The sequence below is a fragment of the Staurois parvus genome, unplaced genomic scaffold (assembly GCF_062004578.1).
Source record: "Staurois parvus isolate SC_StPar_1 unplaced genomic scaffold, SC_StPar_1.0 ptg000048l, whole genome shotgun sequence".
NCBI lineage: Eukaryota > Metazoa > Chordata > Amphibia > Anura > Ranidae > Staurois > Staurois parvus.
Window position 1 is genome coordinate 12,783,361 of NW_028317844.1, and position 15,673 is coordinate 12,799,033.

Below are 15,673 nucleotides of genomic sequence, written 5' to 3' on the forward strand. Positions count from 1 at the left end.
TCATATATCACTATTAAGATTTTTCACTGTAAGTGCTTGGAATCATATTTCACAATAAATTTTGATTTGTACTGGTTGTTTTGGGACAAATGACATTGTGAGTTTTGCTCGTTTATCAACTTGGTGTCCCTTTTTGTACAGATTGTGTATGTAGCACCTATGAAGGCCTTGGCAGCTGAAATGACAAATTACTTCAGCAAGCGTCTAGAGCCATTGGGTATCACAGTGAAAGAGCTGACTGGTGATATGCAGTTGTCAAAAGGTGAAATTTTACGGACTCAGGTACGTTCAGCTAAGGTGAAATGTATGGCTTTTGCGTTGTGCTTTCAATTTTTCTCCTTGACTTTGTGTATATTGTCTATTGGGGTTGTATTACAATTTATGGTTAAGATGAGTTACAGGCTAATGCAGCATAGCTCTTGAGATTATGTATTTGGTAAGCCAATTTGTCATAGTAACATTAAGCTTTAACTTAATTAAGTGATCTTTATTGTATTTGTCTCTAAGGTTTGTTAACTTATTGGATCCTTTGATACCCTAACATTGTATGAATAGAATTATTGTCCTGTCATCTAGACATATGTAGCTTATATGACCTTATCTCAGAGCAGTCTTTATTCACATAGTTTAGAGCAGCCTGCTGTTTTGTCTGCAGTTTTGTTTTTATATCTCCAAATTTAATGTTTTATTATTAATTAATGAACCACTACAAAATCACCTTGGAGAATTTAAATAATTGAATTCTGGATCAACCAAGTTCACCGGTTAGCAAAGTCAAAGGAGTCAAGTTCAAGCTAAATTGTTTCCAAACGAAAGCTGCCTGGCTTTAGTTATTTCCTTTTTGAAAATTGACTGCAAAGGCAAGTGCAGCTTGTTAGTAAACCTTTTAGTTAAAGTAAAGTACAAAAGCAATTCTTGACACATACTGTATTGAGAATTCTGTCAAGTCTTTATTAATGCATTGTTCTTTAGGTTTTCTGTAGCATGGTCTTTGGTGATTTTAAAGTAGTGTTGTTTAAAAAGGTATTACCACAATGTCCCTTTACATATCAGTGACTTAACAAAAAATATAATCTGCTGTGTGCACCCCATGGGCCCCTAAACTCTATTAAAAAAAAAAAAATAAAAAGAGTTTTTAGTTACAAGAAGAAGACAAGCCAGTTTATGGTGTCACCCAGTTATTTCAGTTTGTGGTGACCAGTTTGTATGTTTCTAGTAACAGATTCCCTTAAAAATCAGCCATTGATATAATTGGAGGATAAATATAATTTCCTGTTTATTTTCAGATTTGTGATCCTAAAGCTGAACTCTAGGCACACACAAATTATTTAAACAAAGGATAACAAAGGATATAAAATAACTTTGAGCACAACAAATACATTTTCAAACCTTGTTATTACCTGGTAAAAATAGCAGTGACATCATCACTGTGCTGTACATATAGTGTGCAGAGAGCAAATTTGTAGGAGGAACCCTGCAGGTCTCACCCACTACAATCTGCTTGCAGAAAACCACAGAATGAGGCAGATACAAGACAATTTACCCTGCAGAAGGAGAGAGAGTAGCTGTGACTGGTTTTGGTTAGTGTTTAGGAATTGGTTCCAGTGAATACTGTCTGGCTACTGTGGAGGCTGCAGAACAGCAGGCTGTGCTGTCTTCCTGGCTGAGTTCTATACTGTTCCCTGCTGCATCCAGAAAGAAAGTAAATCGGTCTTACCTCATCTCAGCCTTTCAGGACCAGCCTTATATTATGTCAGTGAATACAAGGTGCTCTCTGATTGGCTGAGATAAAAAAGTGAGCGGTTGACAACACAATCTCCACCTCAGCCAATCAGCCTACCTGTGCCGCTGTCAGAAAGAGTGAAATTCACTTGCTGTCTACAGTAGGTGACAGCTGTTGCCAGGCAAATGAGAGGAAATCTTTCCAACATGACCCAGGCAACAACAAACATGTAAATGGATATTATACAGGGCGCGCTTGTTAGAGCCCAACTTCTGTAGCTATAGGATATCCGGGATGGATGGAAGCAAGGCTCTAATGCAGTAACAAGAAAAAGAGACGAAGGCGCCTCTAAGTGCAGTATTGACAATTTATTAGTAAACAATAGATAAATTGCACTTACAAGATAAATAGTTAAAAAGACTCATCATGTGGTTTATTAAGATCCAGGTGGGACATCCAGCTGTCCAGCAGCAAATTCTGTCTATAGGATCAGGAAGTAGAGCCCACGATGTGCCTGTGCATCAAAATGAAGCTTGGAGAACAGAGTCGGATGTAGGAGGTGAAGGGGGCGGTAATGCATTTCGGAGCATGCTCAATAGACTCCTTCTTCAGACCTTGAATTTTGATACACAGGCACATCCTGGGCTCTACTTCCTGATCCTATAGACAGAGTTTGTTGCTGGATGGCTGGATGTCCCACCTGGATCTTATTACACCACATGATGAGTCTTTTTAACTATTTATCTTATAAGTGCAATGTATCCAGCGCTGAGCGAACTATTGGCGCTTTATAAATACTGTATAATAATAATCTCTTGTTTACTAAATAAATTGTGAATACTGTACTTAGAGGCACCTTCCTCTCTTTTTCTAACAACAAAAATGTGCCTATGTTTGAACAGATGACAGTGAGACAGCAACTGAGAGTCCGTCCCCCCCTGTTATCTCATAGACACATTTTTTCTTTTCCCCACCTATCTCTGTATCCAACACCCCTCTCTCCCTCCCCCTCCCCCTCCTCTCCTCCCCCTCCCCCTCCTCTCCTCCCCCTCCCCCTCCTCTCCTCCCCCTCCCCCTCCTCTCCTCCCCCTCCCCCTCTCCTCCCCCTCCCCTCCCCCTCCTCTCCTCCCCCTCCCCCTCTCCTCCCCCTCCCCCTCTCCTCCCCCTCTCCTCCCCTTTCCCCCTTCCCCCTAAACAGGTAGTATGAGATGCTACCTTTGAATTTGTAGATGGTTTTAGCCATTTTACCCCAACTTTGAAACTTGTCTTATATTAACCCATTCTTTCATTCTTTTCATTTGGATGTTAGTATGGTACATCTGTCGTACTCGTAACCTCTTGGGGGTTGTTTTATGGCTTACAAAACTTCTTCCTAGAGAAAATCCCTATATTATTCCTGGTTCCCCATGTTCTCCCAATGTGGAGCTTTGTCATCCATGATCTATTTATATACAGTACTTTAAGTCTCTGTACTGTGTGCAGTAGAATTTCTTTAATCTGGCACCCAAAAGAGTTGCATTTGCCAGGTAAAAAAACATTCTGTATTGTCCAGATGCTGTAAATAATATTGGAACAGTAAAAAAATGTTTATGAAGAAAGTTTTAGTTTTTTTGGTTATTTTAACGTCTATATTCCTGTTTATGTTGTTGATATAGGTATTATATAGTTTACTGCCCTTTGCGGTGATGTGCTAAAGGTTTTTATGCATGCATGTAACAGTTGCCTACATTTTGTGCCTCATAGGCAGACCTATGTGATGATCTATATAAAGTTATTGGGGGAAATATATTTTGTTTCCACTATTTGACAGAAGAATATTTAAACTGTCAATAAAACACAGCCACTGGATTGAGAGTTCAGAGAGTATTTGCTGTGCCTACTGAGATGTGTACACACATCTTGGAAAGAGCTGTTATATTGGCAGCAGATCTAATTTCTACAAGCCAAATACATAAAACATCTTAATAAACAGCAGTACTATAGATGCCTTAGGTGACCAAACTGAGAGGTAAGCATTGGAAATTCATGTAGATGTGCATGTTGTAAAGCCGTTCATCATGTAGAAGAATATTTCAATGAATCTTTATTTTTGCTTCAAGCTGTGAAGAAATGCCTCCAATTTCTGGATTACTGCCATTTACAAGCCTCAACTCAAATACACTACATTTTACTTGTAATAAACTGAACAAATAACAGTTCCATGTGCTGTTTAGTTGCTATTGTGTTTGAAGGGCAAGCATGGTCAGCTTTATAAGGCCAAAGCCTATAAACACACAAACATTTGTGCCTTAACCCTAGTTCAGTGTAACAGGCACACCACTGTTAAACAAAATGTCAGTTTCTTACAGAGCAAAATGTGGTGTCACTCATTAAACTGTTGTAGATTTGACTTCCATTTCTTTTCTTAACAATTCTGTGCACATGGTTTATGGAAAGTTGCTTGTTAGACTTTTTGCGCATGAGCCTACTGGTTAAGGGAAATAAAAATGGAAGTGAACAAACATAGAAAATTATGGTACATTCTACTTATACTTTTTTTTTACGTTATTTTACGTTAACCATGTCTTGGAATTTTGAAGGAGATTATTATTATTATACAGGATTTATATAGCGCCAACGGTTTGCTCAGCGCTTTACATTGTAGTGGGAGACAATAATAGTAACAATACAGTTCAATACAAGAGGGATTAGAGGACCCTGCTCCTTGGAGCTTACAATCTAGGAGATAACTTTGTTTGCCAATTATGACATAAGGTTGATTTTAATGCCAATTTTTTTTAAGCCTAGTTTAGGCCTAATATTGTTTTCAGTTTATAAATTGAATGATAATCCAGCCAATTTATTAGGTCAGGGATGTGCAGTTTAAACAACCCTCTCTGCTATGCCTCCTCTTCTTTCCAGTCTCATGTTTCAGATTGTGAGGAGTGATGTTCCTGTTTTACTACAATCAGGAACACTAATGCAGTTGAATTGCTACAAGCTCTAGAAATGTTCTTAGACATCAGTCCATACAAATCTTATAGGAAGTGACCAAAAATCTGCTAATTATGGAAAGGTGGTTGCCAATGGTATCACTTTCATTTAGGAAGCATCAGTGAAGGTGAGGCAGTATGGTGTGTTCTCAGTGCTGTGACTCCTGAGGGAAGCAAAGCAGGGACCTGAGGGACTTATTTCCCACTAGGACATTATTTGTCCCTTATTCCCTTAGTCCAGACTTGACATTGAAGGTCCTGTTGTGGGCTAGGTATTGTAGGTGATTTTCAGTGTCTGCCCAGGGTGGTAAAAAAGTGAGTTAGAGATGAGCTGTGTTTAAGAGAAGGCTGTTGTTTTATTGCAAAAAATTAAGTTGGTTCTGCAAGCGTCAGAATATACAGTAGTTGCATCTGATTGGATACAGCCATTTTTATCCAGCAATTTTCTATTGGGCATGAGGTTGTTGGATAAGGCCACCCTCTAAGCGAATCTTAGCTAAATCCTCAGGAACTGACCAAAACGTGAATAGCATATGGCCAGCTTTAGGCCTGTGTCTTTAGAAAATGTAATTTAAGGTCTCCTGTGTTTCACCAGGTGCATTACACCCTCCTGATAGGAGATCTGAAGAACAGGTTTAAGTTAATTTTCCTAAGGAGATAATAGCACTATTCTAATAAACCTTTACATGAAGAAAAGTTGGCACATTTTCTGAATTTATTGTGATGTTCTAAATGCCTATGTATTTATACAAAAAAATGAATAATTTTCCCCTAATCAGTTGTCAGAGTCCATGGCTTCAGCAGCATTATCTAGTGAAGCTGTCAGTAGTAACAAGGAGTTCAACTATGAGCATGATAATGAATATGTGTAATGAAGCAAATCATGAACACAGAGCAAATATTAAGAAGATACATGTTGGAATGAGTAAATCGATTCACACTTAAAAGTGATATTAAAGCCTTTTTTTAAGCAGTTTCTACTTCTGAGAGACTTTCTTTGTATGCTGCTTCTCTCGGTTTTCAGCTTGTCTTTTTCTCCTGACTTGGTTTGTTCCCTCAGGGCCCAGCCTAGGTTCTGTTTTCAGGGTGGTTCCTTTAACTTAGGGCCCTTTGGAGCCCTCTATGCGTTCACGCTCCCAGCTGACAATGTGGATGAGTCTCTCTGTATCCACAGGAAAACATTGCCAAGGCAACAAGCTATTCCATTTTTTACCCTTTTACCTTGTTACTGACTAAAATCGGCCAGAGCATGCACTGTCTCTACTTCAGTATGCATGTGGAGCTCAATGAGTATGTCTCACTTATCCAGATATTTTGGGCAGCGATGGTATAAACCCGGAAGTGGCAGCAGTGAACAGGCAAAAGTTAGTGTTGTCACACTGGGACATGTAAAGTACTGAAGCATGTTTTACCTTAACCACTTGCTGTCCGCCTGCTGTTTATAAACGGCAGGACAGTGGCACTCCAGGGGCGGGTTGCCGTTCATAAACGGCACCCGCATTTTCTAGCTGTGTGCGCTCCCTGGGAGCGCGCAGCACCGCGATCCGGTGCCCGCTGTGTCCTCCGGACACAGTGGAACACCGATCATCGGATGGGACCTCTGTGAATCTGTGAATGATCACAGAGGTCACATGGTATAAGGCTATTCACAACAGCCTTGTACCATGTGAAAAGCTGTGACCAATCACAGCTCACACAGTAGTTCTCAATGGCTGCAAGAATGCAGCTAGAGAGAAGGAGAAATTATTGCTTTTACAACCTTTATAGGTGTAAAAGCAATCAGTGTAAAAAAAAAAAAAAAAATCTTCATCGCCCCCCCACAAGTATTACGGTGTCACCATGGTGACACTGTACTGCTAGGGTGACAGTATGTAAAAAAACAAAACACAAATAATAATATAAAAAAAAAAAGGTTTAAAATTATCATTTTTGGTTATAAACTAATTTGGGTTTTTTTTTTTTTTTTTTACTAAACAGTTAACAGAATACATTTTGGCCAAGATTTATGATGAAAGATTTATTTGCTAAATTTTATAAGAAAACACTTTTTTCAAATTTTTTGGACTTTTTCATTTACATTTACTGTGATTGGTCACAGCAGGTCACATGGTACTGGCAATGAGGCTGGCACATAGATCTCTTATCAGCCATATCCAAGGTACACGGCCGGTGACAGATCTCTCCACAGCGCGGGCAGGGAAGGATGCCATATGGCGTCCTCCCGGAGGGACTAAGTGTTCGCCCGGCCACCATCTGGCCATAGGCCGGGCAGCAACTGGTTAAGCTAAACTTCAGCTTTAAAGATGAACATCAAGTAAAAAAGCGAAATACATAGATAAAATGCATAGACAAAACCCTCCAGTCTGACAAGGCAGACAAGCTGCTTTTGCTTACAGCTGTTATGTTACAATTGCTCTCCCTCTCCCATAACTTAGATGCAGCAGACTGAAAACCTTTATATCCCTTTCATTCTGATCTCTCCTCCTATTAGATTGCCCCTTGTTAGCACATAAGCACTGCAGCTCAACTGATTTGCTCATTGTGTTGCTTTGCCATCTCCTGGTCTGAGTTCAACGGTAAAACATACTGCTTGAGACTGATGCCAAGTCAAAACCAAGCATTTATATTGCATGCACTTAAAAAAACAAACACATTTAATTATGTAGTAAGGAATACAGAGCAGCATTAAAGTGATATTAAACCCCAAACTAAAAATGTAATATTCCAACTTACTAATCATTGTAAGCAATTACAGCAACAGTTTTTTTCCTTTTTGGAAAAAGGTTTTACAAAAATGAATAAAAGCTAACTATTGCAAGCACCCCTATCAATGGTAATTTTTTTTGTCTCAATCCTCTAATGGATACATCTGCAGAACAGCCTGTTCTGTTGAAAAACAGATTTGCTGGCCAGGTCAGCAGGTGAAAATAAAGGAAAGGAAGCTTGAAAAGAAAACTAATGCAGCCACCACATTTAAGAATTGGTAAGCTACAGTATAATAAATGTTTGCTTTTGGGTTCAATACTGCTTTAATATATGTCTTTTTTAATCTGCCTGGAATTCAGCTTTAAATACTAGCAATGCAGACTTTTTATTCTGGGGAGCTTATAAAGTCACCAGATCATCAAACTGGTTTCCTATGATACTTTCCTGGTCTTCTGAACACTAGTTTACAGCACATGTTGCTCAAGTATGTATGCAGAACTCACAAGCTTGCACTATCTACCAATCTTTGGGACAACATCTAAATCTGCTGATGATATTGTTACAGATATAGCATATTTTAGTGTAAATATACAGTAGCGTGGAGGAACTAGTAACCTTTTTGGAGGTTAGTTTATTCACTGCACTTGTTCTGCTTTGAAAATGATAAAACTATGGTCTGATTTCTGTGGAGGAAGTGCTACTACTCAGTGATTTGGCAATTCATACCTTCAACAATGTGAATTGATGGATTTACTCCTATGCTCACTTTCTGACGCAAACGGTGAGATTATATAACTAGAATGAGATTGTCCCACAGCTTTCACCCCTCCCATCCAGGTCTTGGGCAATCAACACCTGCCTTGATTCTTTCCATGGTGATTGGTTTATGGTATCTATGTTGCCTATGTGGATATAATTCCTGATATTCATTAGAACTCAAGAAGTGTCTTGGATAAGCTGTGAAGAGTTTTCTCAACATTACAGAACAAGTTTAGCTGAATAAGACTAACTACTACTAGCTAACAGTGTAGTAAGGAATGGTTAAAAGCGCTGCCATTGTTCCCCTTTTTTGTGTGACACAATATAAAATGAGAGAGAAATCTCTCCAAAGTGTGGTAAATGCCCTTTAAGGCAGTTGTTACTGAAACAAGAGTCCCCATTGAAAGATATCTCAATTTCTTATCTGGTAACAACATTTTTGAACTTTCTCTCCCTTTTAGTCACAGTGACAATGAACACCAGGGCTAATGGCGGGAGTGCATCTCCATATCAGGGACATACACATCAATAAAATCTTTCCGAAGCAGAAAAAGGCATGAGACACTTGAACTCTTAAAGCAACAGATGTTTTTAGTCAGGTCTTAAACAATGCACATGACATGATTATCCTTAGACATCTCTCCATAGAATTGCTCATATAGGGACTCAACATGTAAGGTGGAAAGTGCCAAAAACAGAATGTCAGATAGTTGAAATGTTATTTTATTTAGACTCTGGTATAATAAAATTCCAGTGTTTTGGGGGGGATCAAAGGACCCCCTTCATAAGGGCTTGATACTAAGAAATATTGCATATACTGGATATAAGGATATAAGAATATAAGGGCTCTAGAGGGTACTAATTATCCCTTAAGATTCTTCAAGTTTTATCTGTCCAGTACGCACTTAATTCCATAGTACTAAGCCCTAATGAAGTGTAACCCTTTAAACCCCCAAATTGCACTGGATTTGTATGATACAAGAATCTGAATAAATGAAGTTTGGACTTTATGTTCTACATTTGCACTTTTTCCTATGCACACCCAATCTCTGCATGAGCAATAAAATCCTGTTTTGGGTTCTAACTACCACAATTTTATCCAAAACAAAACACAAAAAAATAAACTTTTCCTTTACATACTCTCTAAAGAGAACGTATTGTGTGATTTCAATGACTGCTTATTGTTTTGCTTATATTTATTATACTATATAGTCAGGTCCATAAATATTGGGGCATTGACACAATTCTACCATTTTTGGCTCTATATACCACCGCAATGGATTTGAAATGAAACAAACAAGATGTGCTTTAACTGCAGACTGTCAGCTTTAATTTGAGGGTATTTACATCCAAATCAGGTGAACGGTGTAGGAATTACAAGAGTTTGCATATGTGCCTCCCACTTGTTAAGGGACCAAAAGTAATGGGACAATTGGCTTCTCAGCTGTTCCATGGCCAGGTGTGTGTTATTCCCTCATTATCCCAATTACAATGAGCAGATAAAAGGTCCAGAGTTCATTTCAAGTGTGCTATTTGCATTTGATATCTGTTGCTCTCAACTCTCAAGATGAGATCCAAAGAGCTGTCACTATCAGTGAAGCAAGCCATCATTAGGCTGAAAAAACGAAACAAACCCATCAGAGAGATATCAAAAACATTAGGCGTGGCCAAAACAACTGTTTGGAACATTCTTAAAAAAAAGGAACGCACCAGTGTGCTCAGCAACACCAAAAGACCCGGAAGACCACGGAAAACAACTATGGTGGATGACCGAAGAATTCTTTCCCTGGTGAAGAAAACTCCCTTCACAACAGTTGGCCAGATCAAGAACACTCTCCGGGAGGTAGGTGTATGTGTGTCAAAGTCAACAATCAAGAGAAGACTTCACCAGAGTGAATACAGAGGGTTCGCCACAAGATGTAAACCATTGGTGAGCCTCAAAAACAGGAAGGCCAGATTAGAGTTTGCCAAACGACATCTAAAAAAGCCTTCACAGTTCTGGAACAACATCCTATGGACAGATGAGACCAAGATCAACTTGTTCCAGAGTGATGGGAAGAGAAGAGTATGGAGAAGGAAAGGAACTGCTCATGAGCCTAAGCATGCCACCTCATCAGTGAAGCATGGTGGTGGTAGTGTCATGGCGTGGGCATGTATGGCTGCCAATGGAACTGGTTCTCTTGTATTTATTGATGATGTGACTGCTGACAAAAGCAGCAGGATGAATTCTGAAGTGTTTCGGGCAATATTATCTGCTCTTATTCAGCCAAATGCTTGAGAACTCATTGGACGCCGCTTCACAGTGCAGATGGACAATGACCCAAAGCATACTGCAAAAGCAACCAAAGCGTTTTTTAAGGGAAAGAAGTGTAATGTTATGCAATGGCCAAGTCAATCACCTGACCTGAATCTGATTGAGCATGCATTTCACTTGCTGAAGACAAAACTGAAGGGAAAATGCCCAAAGAACAAGCAGGAACTGAAGACAGTTGCAGTAGAGGCCTGGCAGAGCATCACCAGGGATGAAACCCAGCGTCTGGTGATGTCTATGCGTTTCAGACTTTAGGCTGTAATTGACTGCAAAGGATTTGCAACCAAGTATTAAAAAGTGAAAGTTTGATTTATGATTATTATTCTGTCCCATTACTTTTGGTCCCTTAACAAGTGGGAGGCACATATGCAAACTGTTGTAATTCCTACATCGTTTACCTGATTTGGATGTAAATACCCTCAAATTAAAGCTGACAGTCTGCAGTTAAAGCACATCTTGTTTGTTTCATTTCACATCCATTGTGGTGGTGTATAGAGCCAAAAATGTTAGACTTTTGTCGATGTCCCAATATTTATGGACCTGACTGTATGTAAACAGTTACATTTATACATGCTTACAGTACATTAGATTTACACTATAGACAGCTCCCCATGTCTTACTGCAATTCCCCACTCTCTGCCCTAATTATGTTTATGATATTCAGCCGCATAGCTTGTGCATTGTTTGCTGTGTGTCTGCTGACTTATAGACTTGCATTTTTAGAAGCAGTAGAACAGCCTAACCTTTATGTAGCAATACAATAGGGAAGCAGAGGCTGCATATGCAATGAAAATATATGGCTGCAATCATGTGAATTCTTTGTAAGCCGCTCCAGAGATAGTGGATGGGGAGCAATGGCATGCTGCAATAACAGCACATCTAAACCAGAGCAAAATAGAGGAACTTCCACAAACTAGAACAGAGCATAGAGGATGGTGCCGAAAGAGAAGTGATTAAATTTGTACGACTTGTTATGTCCGTTTGTGGTGCTATCTGTGGTGGACTGAATTTACCTGGATGTGTGCTTCTGTAGTTAATGATGCAGATAACCTCTGCCATTTATTTTTTCTTCATGTAGTCGGTTTGAATTGTCCAGAATTTGACAGGTTTGCTTCACTATCTGCAATGATAAAAATCTTCAATACGCATAGAATGGAAAAAGGGTAGCTAGGTAAAGTTGTTGTCAGTCCTTTTTGCATGTTGTCGTCCATCTGCCACTTTGACATTGTTGAGCACAGTATTGCTCTGAAGTGGATATAGCTGGTAGCAGGCAGCCCTGGTAACCTCTTGTTTCAAGAAACCTTAATTAGATGTATGGGACATTTTTGTTAAATTCCCCATTCTTTTTGCCCTGCTCTAAGCAACATACCATGCATGCTTGCAAGATATTATTATACAAGTTTATTGGAAGCACTGGTCTTTTATTGGCTTGAGTATTTCCTAACACTCTCCAGTGCTTATGGTTATATGTAGTGTTGGTTGTAATAACACGGAGTCAAAGAAATACCTGGTCTTAAATGCCCACCATAAAGAGAAAGCAGGTGTTCTGAGGGCCACTGAAAGACAGGCGTTTCCAGGGATAAACTGAGAAGAGTATTGAAGCTCTCAGAAACGGACAGGAAAATTTGTTCAGGTACTGATGCTTTATAATAAGTAGATATTAAACGTTGGTTACATGCCTGCATTGCAGCAGCAGTTTTCAGCCAGAAGACACAGTAATGTGCATAGAAATAGCAGGCCTAGTCTTAGAAAGAGGATGGCTGAAAAGTGGCTCAAGGGTGAACAGCATTCCTGATTATACATAGATAGGAACGAGAAGACAGATCGTTATATATACAGTATCTCACAGAAGTGAGTACACCCCTCCACATTTTTGTAAATATTTTATTATATCTTTTCATGTGACAACAATGAGAAGATTACACTTTGCTACAATGTAAAGTAGTGAGTGTACAGCTTGTATAACAGTGTCAATTTTCTGTCCCCTCAAAATAACTCAACACACAGCCATTAATGTCTAAACCACTGGCAACAAAAGTTAGTACACCCCTAAGTGAAAATGCCCAAATTGGACCCAATTAGCCATTTCCCTTCCCGGTGTCATGTGACTCGTTAGTGTTACAAGGTCTCATGTGTGAATGATGAGCAGGTGTGTTAAATTTGGTGTTATCGCTCAGACTCTCATACTGGTCACTGGAAGTTCAACATGACACCTCATGGCAAAGAACTCTCTGAGGATCTGAAAAAAAGGATTGTTGCTCTACATAAAGATGGCCTAGGCTATAAGAAGATTGCCAAGACCCTGAAACTGAGCTGCAGCACGGTGGCCAAGACCATACAGCAGTTTAACAGGACAGGTACCACTCAGAACAGGCCTTGCCATGGTCGACCAAAGAAGTTGAGTGCACGTGCTCAGCATAATATCCAGAGATTGTCTTTGGGAAATAGATGTATGAGTGCTGCCAGCATTGCTGCAGAGGTTGAAGGGGTGGGGAGTAAGCCTGTCAGTGGTCAGACCATATGCCGCACACTGCATCAAATTGGTCTGCATGGCTGTCATCCCAGAAGGAAGCCTCTTCTAAAGATGATGCACAAAAAAGCCCGGCAAGCAGACTAAGGACATTGATTACTGGAGCCATGTCCTGTGGTCTGATGAGACCAAGATAAACGTATTTGGTTCAGACGGTGTCAAGCGTGTGGGGTGGCAACCTGGTGATGAGTACAAAGACAAGTGCGTCTTGCCTACAGTCAAGCATGGTGGTAGGATTGTCATGGTCGGTGGTTGCATGAGTGCTACCGGCACTGGGGAGCTACAGTTCATTGAGGGAACCATGAATGCCATCATGTACTGTGACATACTGAAGCAGAGCATGATCCCCTCCTTTCGGAGACTGGGCTGCAGGGCAATATTCCAACATAACGACCCCAAACACACCTCCAAGACGACCACTGCCTTGCTAAAGAAGCTGAGGGTAAAGGTGATGGACTGGCCTAGCATGTCTCCAGACGTAAACCCTATTGAGCATCTGTGGGGCATCCTCAAACGGATAGTGGAGAAGCGCAAGGTCTCGAACATCCACCAGCTCTGTGATGTCGTCATGGAGGAGTGGAAGAGGACTCCAGTGGCAACCTGTGAAGCTCTGGTGAACTCCATGCCCAAGAGGGTTAAGGCAATGCTGGAAAATAATGGTGGCCACACAAAATATTGACATTTTGGACCCAATTTGGACATTTTCACTTAGGGGTATACTCACTTTTGCTGCCTGCGGTTTAGACATTAATGGCTGTGTGTTGAGTTATTTTGAGGGGACAGCAAATTTACACTGTTATACAAGCTGTACACTCACTACTTTACATTGTAGCAAAGTGTCATTTCTTCATTGTTGTCACATGAAAAAATATAATATTTACAAACATTTGAGGGGTGTGCTCACTTCTGTGAGATACTGTAGCTCTAGCTGGTTGCTGTGATCACTAAGGGCTATTCACACTAGTGCAGTCTGCTATAGTGTTAAGCATATTTTTTAATGTGTGTTGTTTAGGGGTAGTCCATTTATTTTAATAGATTGCCCCACAGCAACTGTGGACCAAAAATCATGCATGCAGCATGGCCTTGCAAGGGCCCTGAGAAGATGCCTTGGGGTGCCATTAAGAATCACACCAACATATCGCCTTTTACCATGAGTTACTGCCACACTACAATGGTGTGCATAGGCACAAAATATTTTACTATGCACTTTCCAGTTTACCTATCCTAATATAATAAAACGTTTGATTATATTTACGTATATTTTTGCTTTCTTTGTTTAAATGGAATAGAATGCCAAACTGCTGTATATGAAACACACAGGTATGATGCACAACAATTATTGTTTTTAAACCTTGTCTTCAGAGTGTTTTTTCTGGCTGTCAGTTGATTTGGCTTGTCTTTGTTCATGTAGTGTTGTGTCAGAAATCTCAGGGCGCCATGTAATCTCTAAGACAAAGGTTACAATACAGCGACACAATGGGACTAATTTAAAAAGTCGTCTTTTCTCCTTAGCTTGACTGTTTCATAATACCCATTGGTAAGACATACATTTTCTGGCTGCAAAGAGAAATAAAAGCCTACAGCACATTTATCAGGGTTCAGCATTTTCCATGTAATATGCGAGCAGTCAGCCTGCCAGTATAGAGGAAAATGGTTCTTTCTAGGTTCGTGGATTTTCAGTACAGACCTTTGTTTATTAAAAAAGAACATATGGTAGTTTACAGCCAACTTTTATGGCTTCCCTAGTTTTGAAACAAATCACACACGTAAGCAGACATAAGACATTTCACCAGAACAACCTTACTATTTCATTTTGTGCTATTTGGTAAATTTCATTATACTCAGTTGAGTGAAGAGCTTTTACATTTTTTATGGCGTAGTGGCAGCATGCAAAATTGCCTTTGCAAAAATGGAATCTATTTTGTACTTTATGGGAGAAAGGTTCCCGACTCCCGTCTCATAATGCAATGGTCCGTGCATGTTTTATTCCCTTACAGGTATAAAATTGCTATGCAGCATTCAAGTAAGACACACTATTAACAAATGTAGCTTTTTCGTAATGCCAAACAAGACCATTTTCCGTCCTAAGAAAATAAATCCTGGTATATTACTTTTTAGGAAATTATGCAGTGCAAAAAAGGAGGGGTGTTTTTTTTTTTCTTTTCTTTTTTTTTTCTTATGAGTTTAAAACTAAAAGACTGCAGCACAGCTTTTCCTATTAGGTATTAATGTTACTGGGAAAGGTAAAGGTAATGCACAGTGATTTTGTAATAGGGGTACAGTGACCTATGCTTTTTTTCTATATGCCTATAACTCTTCTTTTGTTACTTTGTATCACTAGGGAGTATTAGTGCCCTTTACAAACTTTTATAATTATCTTAGTCATTTTTGCTGAATATATTAAATATATTATAATGGGCCTTGATGTTTCTGACAAAGGACTTGAGTGTGTACCATTCCCCTTATTGATGTATAGAATATTTTGCCATACAACATCCGGTGAAAAATCATGTTGGCATAAAGTGGTAGAATTCTCTAAAGAGTAGTACTGTAATTTTTTTTTTTTTTATCAGTTCAATGTTCTCTTTGCACAAAGACTGCTATAGTACTTCAAATGCTAATCCGATTCAGGCCTTCAGTGCTTCTTCTTCAATAAAGCATGACTTTCAGCT

The 15,673-nt window shown here is 39.5% G+C and overlaps 1 protein-coding gene across 1 annotated transcript in view; it reads left to right on the forward strand.

Annotated features, from left to right (window-relative positions):
• Positions 1-15,673, forward strand: part of ASCC3 (activating signal cointegrator 1 complex subunit 3) — a 915,848-nt gene that overhangs the window by 186,159 nt on the left and 714,016 nt on the right. The window contains exon 9 of the mRNA XM_089665174.1: positions 142-282. Coding sequence (XP_089521300.1) covers positions 142-282 — 141 coding nt within the window. The remainder of the gene's footprint in view (positions 1-141; positions 283-15,673) is intronic.